The 14,373-nt window shown below is 43.8% G+C and overlaps 1 protein-coding gene across 3 annotated transcripts in view; it reads left to right on the plus strand.

Annotated features, from left to right (window-relative positions):
• Positions 1–14,333, plus strand: part of LOC105743653 (short transient receptor potential channel 2-like) — a 27,222-nt gene extending 12,889 nt beyond the window's left edge. For 2 of the 3 annotated variants that reach the window (XM_012517094.2, XM_023702134.1), the window contains exons 3-10: positions 207–348; positions 1,859–2,014; positions 4,235–4,413; positions 8,553–8,638; positions 9,242–9,414; positions 9,975–10,047; positions 12,497–12,618; positions 13,265–14,333. In XM_012517094.2, the coding sequence (XP_012372548.1) occupies positions 207–348; positions 1,859–2,014; positions 4,235–4,413; positions 8,553–8,638; positions 9,242–9,414; positions 9,975–10,047; positions 12,497–12,618; positions 13,265–13,500 (1,167 nt within the window). In that variant the 3' untranslated portion in view covers positions 13,501–14,333. The remainder of the gene's footprint in view (positions 1–206; positions 349–1,858; positions 2,015–4,234; positions 4,414–8,552; positions 8,639–9,241; positions 9,415–9,974; positions 10,048–12,496; positions 12,619–13,264) is intronic. The other variant, XM_023702135.1, reaches the window with a different exon arrangement.
• Positions 14,334–14,373: the final 40 nt, after the last annotated feature.

The following is a 14,373-nucleotide window of genomic DNA, read 5'->3' on the forward strand; positions in this document are numbered from 1 at the left end:
AAAAAAAAAAAAAAAAAAAAAAAAAAACCAAAACACTTGGCATCTAATTCCTGTGGATTCCTATCTGTGTCATTCAGTCATCCTAGGCTGCCTTAAAAGGTTTGGGATTGTAGTAGAGATCCCTTATTCATGGAGGGTTTTTTTTAACCTGTGCTCTATAAGTTTCCTGATTTTTTTTTTTTTTTTTTTCTTTCTCTCTGGCTTAGGATCCCAAGTATCCTGTGGAGAACTTGCTGACTCCAGACAGTCAGAGGGGACCTTGGCTCAGCTGCCCCCGGGACAAGAGTGGACAACTAAAAGTGGAGCTCCAGCTGGAGAGGGCAGTGCGCATTAGCTATATTGATATAGGTGAGTGAGTTCTCTGGGGCCTCTAACGAAGACCCAGGACTGATGTTCCCTTCTACCTGCTTTGCTCCGATGTCCCAATCCATCCTGGCTGAGCCCTGCGTGGGTGTGAGGGAGAAGTGGCCTTTGCCTTAGGGCAGCTTGGGTTTGGAGAACTCCCATGATGAATGTTGCTCCTTCCTTATGCAGTGTTCATGCTTTGCTTTGATCCATGTGGTCTGAGTAAAGCCTTAGAACATTGGCATAATTATAAATGCCAACAAATAGAATCTTCCTACCTTCTCATATATTAGTGTTAAGAGGATGTTGAAACAGTGAAGCGCTCTTTCGGGTCCTCCTTTCCAAGATGACAAAAAAAAGAAGGAACAATGGTCGTGCCAAAAAGGGCTGCGGTCATGTGCAGCCTATTCAATGCACGAACGGCGCCTGGTACATACCCAAGGATGAGGCTATTAAGAAGTTTGCCGGGGCCAGGGAGATGGCTCAGTGGAATAAGCGCTTCCCTGGCAAGCGCAAGGGCCTGAGTTCAATCCCCGGTTCCACAAAAAAAAAAAGAAGTTTGTCATTCGGAACATAGTGGAGGCCACCGCCGTCAGGGACATTTCCAAAGCAAGTTCTTTGACGGTTATGTGCTTCCCAAGCTGTATATGAAGCTGCATTACTGTGTGAGTTGTGCCATTCACAGCAAAGTGGTCAGAAATCGATCTCATGAAGCCCGTAAGGACCGAACTCCTCCACCCCGATTTAGACCTGCTGGTGCTGCCCCACAACCTCTACCAAAGCCCACGTAAGGGGAGCTGGGTCTTAATGGACTGAAGAAAACTCTCTTGAGAAAGAAATAATAAATTGAATGTTATACTTTATACAACATGTTGAGTGTACCTGCCAGAAGTGGGCTGGGTTAATTCAGCCTATCCAAGTTAAAGTTTGTACTCTGAAAATCAATAAAGAGGAACACACTGGAGGGGGGGAGGGAGAAAAGAAACAGTGAATTATGTGGTTTATGGTTGACTTTACAGTTTTCTGGAATAGATAGGGTTAGGGTTAAAAGAAGAGGAAGAGGAAGCGGAAGAGGAAAGGAAGGAGAGAGAGAGAGACAGAGACAGAGACACAGAGAGAGACAGAGAGAGAGAGAGAGAAAAGAGAAATTAATTCATGTCTCTGGGCTGTGTAACTTTTGAAGACCACTAGTTTCAGCTTTCCCAGAACAAAAAGATGTTGGGCTTCTAGCAAGAGAGCACTGCCTTCAGGGCCTGAGCTCTGAGAGGACAGCGAGTCTCTTTGGTTAGGAAGGTTTCAGAGTAGAAGGTCATGGTGAATCTTCACATTTTCATAGTGGACTGAGTGTCCTCCCATGTGTTCCTAGTTCTCTGGTCAACTCCACATATCTCAAGACCTTTCTGGCTTCCATTTAATTCTAGAATGGAGGGCCATCCTCTTCCCATCCCTTCTTCCTTCCCTTGTCTCCAACCATCCCATTATCATTATCCTTCTCTCAACCTTTTGTTTCCAGGTAACTGTGGCTGTGCTTTCCTGCAAATTGATGTGGGCCGTTCCTCCTGGTCTTTGGACAGACCTTTCATCACCCTGCTCCCTGCAACCATGCTAATGTCCCTCGCTGATTCAAAGCAGGGGAAGAACCGCTCAGGGGTCCGAATGTTTAAAGATGGTAAAGAGGGCAAAAGCAGAAACTGGGAATGTTTCTTGAGGAAAAAAAAAGATGTGGTACTATAAAAGGCTATAATTGCCATTGGGTGTGGGTTGTAGGAAGGCGCCCGGGCAAGTGATATAGGAGAAATATAGCTCCCAACCTGCTAGATGTCAGATACACTGAATTCATGTCCCCTGAAATTGAATAATGAATTTCAAGGAACAACAGAAATTAAGAGTGGGAAAAATTTATTGAGAGATAGTTCCTGAGAGACAGGAGGAGTCCTGAAGGTGGATTGCCAGAGAAGTCACTTCTCTAAGAATGTTTTACAGTGCAGAATCACAAGGTGGGTACAGAATCAGGAGGTGAGTACAACTTGTGTCAAACTGTAATCAACCAATATGATTATAAGGCTAGCTGCTTAGCTGATACTGATCTAATAGAGATGCAGGTCACATAGCAAGGGTACTTGGAAAGAACAGAGACATTTTGGGGAAAGGATAGGTCCAGATGCTCTGGTCACCCACCTGGGTGACTGATATCTAACTGAATTTTACTGGACCAGGTGATACCAATTAAAGTATAATCTCAAGTTACTGCTTGTCCTGTGGGGAGGCGTACAGGCCTGATCATTCCATCTTTATCTTAAGGCCTGCCCTTTAACAGATGTGCCCCCAGTCACAGTTATGACATGTTCTCATCCTTTGTACTGACTCCCTCAAAAGCCTAGCCCTGTCTGACTGCCTATATTTGTACCTATTTTAGTTGCCTATAATACAAAGGCTTAGTTGTACCTGTTGGGGACATAGGATAGCTAGTGATCTGTGAGTTCTGCATGATAAGAATATGTGATAGCTTGAGATAGTTATAAGCTATGATTTATATTTACTCTTGATTTGTGACATGATGGAACATGGTACAGAGCATGTACTTACTGACTGTACTTACTGACTGTGTTTTTCTTCATATCAATGTGTGCATAGATGAAGGAGAAATGCTTATATAAGTGATGAAGGGTATATGATGGTTGTCCTTAATAGGATGTAATGTTTCATGAATTGTTTGTACTAATCTCTATTTACTGAGCACTGCAAAAGAAACTTAAGAGCTGGTTCCTGGCCTTTGGGGACTTACAGTCTAATAAAGATGTCTCTGTTTCAGTGGGAGGAGTTTGTAATGTGAGGGAAGAATGATATTGGAGGGGCATGTGAGGTAGAGAGGATGAGGTGCTGATGAGAATGTGAGGAGCTGATGATGTGAAGAGATTGTGATACTGGTGTTTGCCACTGCAAGTGACCAAGTATGTAAAACAGTGATGGCAAAACTTTTAGAGACCCAGTGCCAAACTATAACCCAAAACCCACTTATTACTCCAATTAAGCATGCATACTGTGGTTGTAGTTTAGAAAAAAAAAAAAAACTATCTTGGGGGCCAGGGAGATGGCTTAGTGGAATAAGCACTTCCCTGGCAAATGCAAGAGCCTGAGTTTAAGCCCCGGTTCCACAAAAAAAAAAAAAAAAAAAAAAAGAAAGAAAGAAAAGAAAAAAAATCTACCTTAACATCTTTTCTCTTAAAATAACACAGTGCTGTAGGTTCCTGCCACCACTGCTATAGGGCATGTGGTAGTATGAGGTAGGTTGAGGTCTTGTGGTCCAGGAAGGGGCAATATCTCAACTAATCCACTGGGCAAGTGGTCTCCCCATACCTCAGCAATGCAGGTACCTCCTGTTAAAATGAGATATTCATCAGGTCCTTGGAGAGGTAGGATGTCCTCAAGCTTGGAACAGTGTAGAACTATGATGGAAGAGTGATGGTCACTAGACAAAAGAACTGTCTGTGAAGGCCCTGATTGGCCTGCTTGGCATGAGCAATCCCTCAGCCTAAGAGGAATGTTAACTAATGACCTTATTCTTCCTCCTGTTGGAGTTTGTTCTACTTCACCTCTACCATTACTTTACTTTCCTCAGTCTTCACCTTCCTTTTTTCTCCCTCTATTAATCATTCCCTTTTCCTTTCCATTTCTTTTCTTTTCTTTTCTTTTCTTTTCTTTTATACAGGGTCTTGCTACACATTCAAACTCGTAGTGATCCTTCTGTCTTAGCCTCCCCAGCCTTGGGATTACTGCTTGCACCATCACGCCTGGGGTTCCGGGGTGGCAGTACTGGGGATCAAACTCTGGTCCTTAGACCACCAAGCTATTTCCCCAGCCCTCACTTCCATTTCCTCTTTCCTTCAAGATGATTTCCTGGCTCCAGCCTCTGGAGAGTCATGGGATCGACTGCGCCTGTCCTGCTCCCAGCCCTTCACACAGCATCAGCCCTTTGGCCTCGCCTTCCTTCGGGTGCGTTCTTCTCTGGATGCCTTGGGTGACCCTGTGATGGGTCCTTCAGCACCTGTAAGCTCTGGGCAGAGCCAGGTATGTACTATGGGGGATAAGGGTTTAGTGTTTGCCTTCACTTTTCAGGTTTCTGGTTAGAAAGTTAATACTTGCTGAGGGGTACACAGACATGCACACACTCGTACAAGCACTAGCAAGCTTGATGCTCTTTCTTACAGGTAGAAATGAGGTCTTCTTTCCTATCTCAGGGAAGATGCAAGTGAGTGGTCCTGGAAGATAGTTACACAAAGCTGTGGAACCATTTGTGCTTTCACCTCATGCTCCTACTTTATTTTTGAATTCTTAGGCTCATACTACAGTCCAAGCTGGTCCCAAACTCATAACAATGACTCATGTCAATCTTCCTGTCTCAGCCTCCAAGTGCTGGGATTATAGACATGCACCATCACACCCAGCCTTGATTGGTGCGTTTCTTGTTTTTTAGTACCAAGGATCAAACTCAGCACCTTGCACTTAGCAGGCAGGTGCTTCTGCTTCTGAGCTATCTCCCCAGCCCCAGTTGGTGGGTTTCTGACCTGGTGGTTATATCTGTTCCCTTATACTTTCTCAACCAGTTTTCTGCATATTTTATTCTTACTCTTTTTCTGCTACTTTCTTCTGACTGATATCTCCATTTATCTTTCCAAGTTACTTCTGTCCACCATAATTCTCTCACACACAAATATGAATGTGAAATCAGCCACACAAAGCTGGAATTATAGGGGCTGGAGAGATAGCTCAGTAGACTAAGGGCCTAAGTTCAATCCCCGGTTCTGCCAAAAAAAAAAAAAAAAAAAAAAGCTGGAGTTATAGAATCATAGAAGTTAAAAAAAAAAAATGCTTAAAGATGCTAACCACTTCCCAGGTGGGGAAATTTTTGTGTATTCAAAGTTACAGGAGGGCCAGCCAAATAGCTCAGCGGGCTAAAGAATCTGCTTAGGCAGAGTGCAGCAGCCAGGATTTGAATCCAGGCTTGCTGTGCTGGCCCTGTGCCTGGGGCATGCTGAGATGGCGATTGAGACTGAGTGTGGTGGTGGCACACCTGTAATCCCAGCACTTGGGAGGCTGAAAACAGGAGAATCACTATTAGTCCTACCTACTTGTGAGACCCCCTAGACCCTGTACTAAATACATTAAAAAAATAAAAGAAACAAAGTTACGGGACTGGCAAGATAGCTCAGCAGACTAAAGCGTTTGCTTAGGCAAGCTTAGGCAAATGTAGTGACCGCGATTTGATCCCCAGCACCATATGCCACACCAGCCCTGCCCCCAGAGCAGGCTGAGCCACATTTAATTTTAATTAAAATTAAAAAATAAATGAATAAAAAGTTACACAGTGAGTCAGAGCCACATAGGGACTAGAAATTAGGTCTCCTTTCATTATACCATGCTACTTCCTACACATACAATAAATGTCAAACTTTTGACAACCAAAAGTATCATAATTTACAGAAGTAAACTTCGTGACAGTCACTCCTATTGAAATTACTGGGGAAAAGAAGAAATGGCATTGGAGAGAGAATAGAACTAGGTCAGGGAGAATGTGGGTAAATGCTTTTGTAGTACAGCCTTAGGAGAGACCCAGAACACTGAGACAAAGTAAACTTTGGCTATGATTTGTTCTTCCGTTGTTAAGAAGGCTAAAAACCATACAGGGACCTGTGAGGACAGGCAGGTGTGCTCTACTAGATTCTGATGTCACAGTGGAAGAAGCTAACATGAATGGAGCTGGCTCTTTATGATCCTGACTTCTTGACAAAAAGGAAGCTATGAGATTAGTGACCTACTTTGCTCTGTAATGCATTCTAGGCACCTAGAATACTGCCTGCAGCAAAACCAGCTTTTAGTACAAATGTTCATTACAGAAATGACTTCATCTTGTACAGCACATAACCACTAGGAAGAGAGTATGCAATGTGTTAATTATTGAAACTGTCCTACCAATTTGATTTGAAACTGTCTCATTGCTATTTGTCTCTCAATAAAGTTATGGAAAAGAAAAAAAATGACTTAAGGGTGAGTTATAGATAGAGTCATGTAAAGTTTTCCCATCCAAATGGGGACACAAGTTACAAGGCAAATAAGGGCCTCCCAGCCTTTCCCATTTTGGCCACCTAACTGACTATCTTCTGGGACATGATGAGTTAAGGAGGAAGAGAGTCAGCAACTCAAGCCTTGTCAGCAAAACACGGTTAGCAACAGCCATAAAACCTGCACTTGGAACTGGCAAGATAGCTTAGCAATCTAAAGTGCTTGCTTAGGCAAGTGTGCAGGGACCATGGTTGGATCCCCAGCACCACGTGCCTCACCAACCCCACCCGTAGGGCACACTGAGCCAGCCCTTCCCCCCGGAAAACCCCTGCACTCAGGGATTTATTTAGCCATGAAATAAAAGCACCAGAGAAATAAATAAAAGCACTGCCACATGAACCCACAGCACCAGAGTCTTGAAACATTCCAGCAGGAGACAAGAGGTACACAGAAACCACTGATAATAACACTTGATTTGTAAGTTAAGATTGGCTGAAATGTTATATGCTTTTTTTTCCTGATGTATCATTCTTATTGGTATATTACAGTGACAAGAAAACATAATGGCTTTTAACCCCATGAAACAGGGTTACTATATTATGATTAATGATTTTCTAGTAAAGAAATAAGCACAGAAGAATTTAATAAGGTGTCCCAGATCACATGGCTAAATAAACCTTGAAGTAGAATTGGTACACAGTTCATACTGGTCTGAAACTTAACTTTGTAGCCCAAGCTGGCCTCAGACTTTCAGCAGTCCTCCTGCCTCAGCCTCCAGAATGCTGGGATTATAGACATGCACCACTACACCCAGCTAGAAGCTCAGTTTGTGATGATTAATATCTAGCATTAAGGTTAAGTATCTCTACACCTCCATCTCGTTACACTTTATAATAGCGCTCACTCTAAGATTCATGCTTCTATACTGGGGCTATGGCTCAGTGGTAGAGTAATGCTAGGTTCAATAAGTTATTATAATGACAATTAGAAAACATTTAACAGTGAGTAAAAATGAAAATAATGCTTGTTAAGTTTTCAGAATGAGGCCAGAGTCATACTTCGCAAAACAGATATTTACCTTTAAAGGAGTCTATAATATCCAGGTGTGGTGGCAAGCACCTCTATTCCCAGCACTCTGGGAGACTGAGACAGGAAGATCAGAACTTCAAGCTAGACCTGGGCAACTTAGTGTCTCAGTGAGACCCTCTCTCAAGAAGTAAAAAAAGGGCTGGGGATGTGGCTCATTGTGAAGGTTCAAGCTCTGGTACCAAGGAAGTAAAAAAATCTGTAATGGAAGAGAGTCAGGGCTAAACACTAAAGAAAAACATCCTGAAGTAAACTTGGAAAAATGAAGAGGAAAGAGTTACAAACTAAGTTTTGACAAAAAATTAAGAAATCGTAGTATACCACATAAAACCTATGTAAAGATGATCATGTGGGGTCCGTGTTTGCATACATTCATACACGCCTACACATCTCTTTGTAGAAGCGATGGCTAAAATTGATAGGTTTTTAGTTGCACACATATACACTTGTTCACAAATACCCTAGAAATTGAACACTATTATTAAATAATATTTAGAGTAAAATAATAAAATGCCACAGATCATTCAAAGTAGAGCTATTTGTAGATGTATAAAAATATCTATTATTTGTTTCTCACAAAATGTATAAACAAAGATAAATACAGTGACTTTTGTACCTCAGTGCAGCAGTTTTATACACGTGCAAATTTAAAACACGTAACACACAGAGAGCTGGGGAGATAGCTCAGTGGTATAAGCGCCTGCTTGGTAAGTGCAAAGTCCTGAGTTCGATCCCCAGTACCACAAATAAATAAAAAATAACACACAGAGTGATTTTTCAAAGTTTGCGCATAACATCAGTCTTCATTGCCCTGTTTCTTTCAAATAGTGTACATTGTGTTCTTCCTGGAGACTTGCAGGGTCATGCCCAAACCCTTAGCATTGCAAAACTAAGTATGCAGAATCACAGAATCTCAGCTCTTAGAACTCAAGAGTCTGATATACTAACAGATATGCCACACCCACGTCACACCACATTCACAGGTTAACTAAGCTGAACTCTTAGGTAGCAGTGTCCCCTGCTGGTGAATCCTAGTCCATATTTCTCTATTTTTTTCTCAGGGCTCTTCTGGTGCTCAGGAGTCTGATCCTAGCCCCTGGCTGACCATTCCTTCCATCCGGAGGACATTCTTCCCAGATCCCCCAGCGTACGTAGCTGCAAAGAGTAGAGACCTTCCATCTTTCTCCTGGAAGAGAAAAGCTGCCACATTGCTCACTGGCACACAACCCTCACCGGGGTTCTCCAATTAATCACATACTCAGGGCTGATGATGGAGAACCTATGACACTTGTATTACTGTTTGTTTGTTTGTTTGTTTGTTTGTTTGTTTGTTTTAAGATAAAAGATACTGATATAGAGCTTTTTTCCTAAATTAAAACCTCAATATTAGCAAAACATGATGGCACACACCTGTAATCCCAGCACTGGGGAGGCTGAGGCAGGTGGCTTGCCACTAATTTGGGGCCTGCCTGGGCTACATGCTGAGTTCAAGGCCAGCCTGAACTATATAACAAGACCTTGTCTCAAAATCAATAAAGGGGGCGGGGGAGATAACTTAGTGGAATAAGTGCTTGCCTGTCAAGTTCAAGCTCCTGAGTTCAATCCCTGGTACCACCAAAAAAACAAACAGCAACAGAGAAATAAAGAATAAAACCTCAGTATTCTGATTTAATTGCAGTGTTGATGCTTTGCTAAAATAAGTGGGTTTTGGGTTACAGTTTGGCATGCAGAGCGCTGTGCTTTTCCGCAGGAACAATAAGGAGATGTCAGAGCTCAAGGACTTCCTAAAGCAGCTTCAGCCAGGGGCCCTGGGGCGTTCAGCCCGCATGGTGCTTTCTGCTGCCCGCAGGGCACCTTCAGCCAGTTTGGCAAGCCCAAAGAACAACCACACAGACCCGGGTCCCAGGGAGCCAGAGAGTACAGGTAAGGCCCATTTGGGGGCAGGATATCTACTATAGGCTGGGCATTGGACGTATGAAAGCACTCTGAAATATAGTAATTGTTCTATCAGGCATTTCATAATTTTTTTTTATTTTTTTTTTTTTTTTTTTTGTACCAGGAATACAACTCAGGACCTTGCACTTGCCAAGCAGGCACTGTGCTGCTGAGCTATATCCCCAGCCCCATAAATTCTAAATAACTGGCAAAACAGTGGTTGGTTTTGTTATCCTGCATTTGACAGATATTTCTTGAACATCTCTTAATGTGCCAGGCTTGGTGTGGTGCCAGAGGTGCCACAGTATACAAGTAGCAATGTTCCCATCCTAATGAAGAGACACATGTTCATGTGACCTAACTTAAAACTGCACCTACTATAAGTATCTGAAGAAAAAGCATAAAAGGATGGCCAGGTTTAAATTTGAGAATCAAGGAAAGTCAGAAAGAATTAAGCAGGCAGAGAAGATAGAAAAATATTAAGAGAAGTGATGTCTAGGCAAAGGCCTTTGTTAATGAACCATATTTAATGAGCATTTCCAACGCAGAGCCCAGAGCAGAGGAGCAAAGCTCAGAGAACAATGGGGGCAGGAAGAAGAGACGGAAAGTACAGGACCAAAGGTGAGTAGGTCAACATGAAAGGCCCATGTCTCCTCCCCAAGCCTCATGACCCCTCCGCAGCTGACCTTCCTCCCCTCCTCTTGTTTCAGGTAGGGCAGGACTACTTTGGATCTGGGCCACAATCTCTTAGTAAAAGGCAAAAGATCTGAAGAGAAACCAGAGTATTCTCTTAGTAAAACTCAGTAGAGAAGAAAATGCCCTAGTCCACATTGTACCACAACCTGCCTGAACCAGAATCTGAAGATGATTCCTTCATGGGTTTCATTGAAATGCAAATCTTAGGCGGGCATGGGGGTACATGACTGCAATCTCAGCAGTCTGGAAGGCTAAGGTGGAAGGATCACAAGTTCAGACCCAGCCTGAGCTACTTAATGCTTAGTGAGACCTTATCTCTAAATAAGTGAAAAAATACCTGGGAATGTAGCTCAGGGAAAGGGCACTGAGTTCAACTTCTAGAACAGGAAAAAAAATCATCATACCCCACTAGTTTAAATAGTTTATGATTTATAACTATAATTTAAGGCTATAATTAAATAGTTTTAAAAGGATGGACAATGACAAGTATTTGTAAACATGTAGAGAAATTGCAATTCTCCAGATAGTTCAGCGGATTAAAGTGCCTGCTTCGCAGACTGGGTCAGTCCCCAGTGTGCTGTGCCGACCCCGCCACCAGGACCCACTAAGACTGTGATTGAGACTGGGTATGGTGGCACACGCCTGTAATCCCAGCACTTGGGATTCTATGCACATTCTCTACCACCAAGATGCATTCTCAGCCCCTCACATATTGCATGATTCCATTTATACAGAACATCAAAATTAGATGACAAATACATAGAGACAGAAGGCAGATTAGCAATTGCCCAGGACTATATAGAGGAGTGCAGAGTGACTACTAAAAATTTTGGAGTTTCTTTTGAGAGTGATAAAAATATTCTAGAATTGATTATAGTCACTCAACATGACAAATATCCCAAATTCACTCTTTAGAGGATGAATTTTATAGTATTTGCACAATAACTCAATTTAAAAAAAATAATTAATTGGGGCTGGGGCGATTGCCCAGTGGAATAAGCACTTCCCTGACAAGCACAAGGGCCTGAGTTCAATCCTGAGTTCAATCCCTGGTTCCGCAAAAATAAATAAATAAATAAATAAATAAATAAATAAATAACAATCTGAAAGCAGGTAAGCAAGCCTGTTATTCCAGCTACTCAGTAGGCTGCAGCAGGAGGATCACAAATTTGAGGCCAGCCTAAGCTACTTAGCAAGACCCTATCTCAAAATAAAGTTGAGGGAGCAAAGGAGATAGCTTGGCAGTTTAAGTGCCTGCCTGGCACGCACAAGGACCCATGTTCAATCCCCAATACCACATGTTGTGCCAGCCCCAGAACTGGGCATGTTGGCACACACCTGTAATCCCATTGCTGGGGAGGCTGAGACAGGAGGATCTTTACAAGTCCAAGCTGTGTAGTGAGACCCTGTACCAAATAAATAAATTAATTAAAAAGTTTAGAAAGGGGCTGAGATGTACCTCAATGATTGATTGCACATAAGGCCCTGTACTCAATCCCCAGTACTAACCCCCCAAAATCTGAAAATAGTAATAGCAGCTCTGTTCTGAGATATTCAAAGGTTAAATGACTTCCTTCAAGTCTGGTATATCAAGTGGGAAAGCCAGGATTCCTACCCACGGTTACTATTTCCATTTTAACATGTTACATCCTCTTTGCCCTTTTCCTAGGCTCCTTCAGCCCATGTGGCCTCTTAGTACAGGGTCTACAGGGGCTCACCACACAGATCAGACTCTTAGTGATTCACCTGTTTTCAGCCTCCCAAGTGCTGGGATTACGGGTACAGGCCACCACATCCAGTCTCAATCACAGTCTCAGCGTGTCCCAGGGGCGGGGCTGGCACAGCACACCAGGGATCGAACCCCGGCTGCTGCACTCTGCTTAAGCAGGCACTTTAGTCCGCTGAGCTATTTGGCCAGCCCCAGTCTAGCTTTGTTTTTTATTCTTGGGAGTTTTTTAGCAGTACCAGAGATTAAACCTTCATACTAGGATATATTCTCAACTCTTTAGCGCGCGCACACACAGACATGCTCACGCTCATGTGTGTGTACGTGTATTATTTTGTTTGAGACAGGGTGTCACTAAGTTGTCCAGACTGGGCTCAAATTTAGGATCCTCCAGCCTCGGCCTCCTAGAATGCTGGGATTACAAGCATGTGCCAGCACACCCAGAAATGGCTGGTTGTTGTTTTGGGGGGCAGTTGTTTTTTGAGACCAGGTTGTGCTATGTAGTTCAAGTTGGCCTTGAACGTACTATGCATCCTAGACTGGCCTTGAACTCACTGCGATCCTCCTGCCTCATTCTCCCAAGTGCTGGAATTATAGGTGTGTGCCAGTACACCTGGCCTGCTGGTTGTTAACTATTGCTTTTCACAGATCTATGGCCAACTCAAACTTTCAATCAAAAAGGAGAACACCAAGAACAAGGCAAGGAGCACACCGCCCCCAGTCCCAAAACAGTGGTGTCCATGATAGGGGACGGTGCCCCATCTGTGCAGGTGAGCTAGCAGGTGTTGCATGGTTACTAGACTCTGCTTGAGGGAGGACTAAGAGATCTGGAGGCTGCTGTCCAGAAACATTTGGGTGTGGACTCCCAGCCCTGACATCTGTATCTGTGCCGTTCCCACATCTGTACCTGTACTGTTAGTCAAATAGAATCCAGGAGAGTCTGTCTGGAGCTCCTGCTCACATTGCATTGAGGAAGCTGAGGAAGAGATGTGGCCCTGCCCTCAGGAGAACATGAAGCTAGACAATATGAAACACTGTCAGGGAGATAATTTCCTGACTCTTGTAAGGGGCTTTGGGGGGCTTTTGTTTGGTTTTTCTCTGGTCCTCCCAGATAATCTCTCCCACTTAGCACCTTCTGCTTTGCGTCTCTGTTTTTTGTGTTCCTAGCTGTTTACCAGTAGACTCCATGGTCCGTAAGGACACTCCGCATCCCTCAGCTCCCAGCATCTGTCAGGGACAGCAGATACTGGATAAATATTTGACAGACACATAAAAGTGTCCCTTGGGTGTAAAATAAGCAGCCATGGTAAATTTCCTGGAGAATAGCTGCATTTGGCAGCGGATGCATCCTTCAGACTTCTTGGGGTGGCATCTGTCCAAAGACCCAATTTTATTTACTTCCTTCTCCCCACCCAGGCTCCTTCAGCACTGAAATTCTCCCTCTGCACGCTGCCACTTGTGGAGAGACCTCCCGACCTCCCGCGGCTCCTCCCTCCTCCTCACTGTCTTCGTCCTCATCTGTACTGTGGGTGTCCTCCCCCAAGAGCTCGCCGCCTGTTTCCTGGGTCCAGTGCCCCATCTGCCAATTGCACTTTGCAGCAAGCGAAGTAGAAGAACATGCTAGCTCATGCGGGGAAGCTCTTCAGGACTGAGCCAGGCAGACCTGAGGTTTTAGCCCCAAAACTCTTGACAAAGACTGGAGAGGAGCTCAGTGGCCAAGAAGGGCCAGTAGTGCCCAGCCTCTGGCTCTGCCTCCCTCTACAGTGCCCTTGGGACTCTGCCTGAAAGGAGCTCTGGGCCCAGCTTGCTCACCTTTTCTAGTTGTCAAGGCTCTGTCTCCATAGCACCCAATTCTCATAAGGACAGCTCTGTCTTTTTTAACCTTTGGAACTTCTAGATAGAATTGGTGATCTCTCTTGGGCCTGGGGACGCTAGCCAGAATGTCGTTCCCTCAATGAGTATTACACATCCTCGTGCCCATCTTCCTAAAAGGAAAACTGAGGCCCAACCAAAAACTGTTGCCAGAAAGATAAGATCCTGTGGTGATCTGGGAAGACCAGAGTGAGTGTTGACCATGAGACTGTCACCCAGAATCCCATGACCTTAACTTCCCATATTCTTTCTTCTATTCTAGTTATGTACATTTGGTAGTAGAATAAGTGCTTGCATGGCAAGCATCAAGGTCCTGAGTTCAATCCCCAGTACCGAAAAAAAATAATAAATTACAATCCTATTCTAGTTATAATTAGGTAATGACTCTGCTGTGTGACTTTAGCAAGTAATTTATCGTGGTCCCAGAGTTAAACTCAGTATCTGAGAGAAGCGGGCATAGTAGCATGCATCCAGAGACCCAGCTACCTGGGATGCTGAGACAGATCACTCAAACCTAGGAATTTAAGGCCAGCCGGAGCAACAGAGAGAATCTGTGTCTCAAAAAGAAAAGCAGAATGTTTTATGTGTGCTTATCGCTCCAGTTTTCAGGAGGCTGAAGCAGAAAGATTGTGAGTTTGAGGCCAGCCTGGACT

This window comes from Octodon degus, unplaced genomic scaffold, assembly GCF_000260255.1.
Source record: "Octodon degus isolate 3935 unplaced genomic scaffold, OctDeg1.0 scaffold00146, whole genome shotgun sequence".
In the NCBI taxonomy this organism is placed as follows: Eukaryota; Metazoa; Chordata; class Mammalia; order Rodentia; family Octodontidae; genus Octodon; species Octodon degus.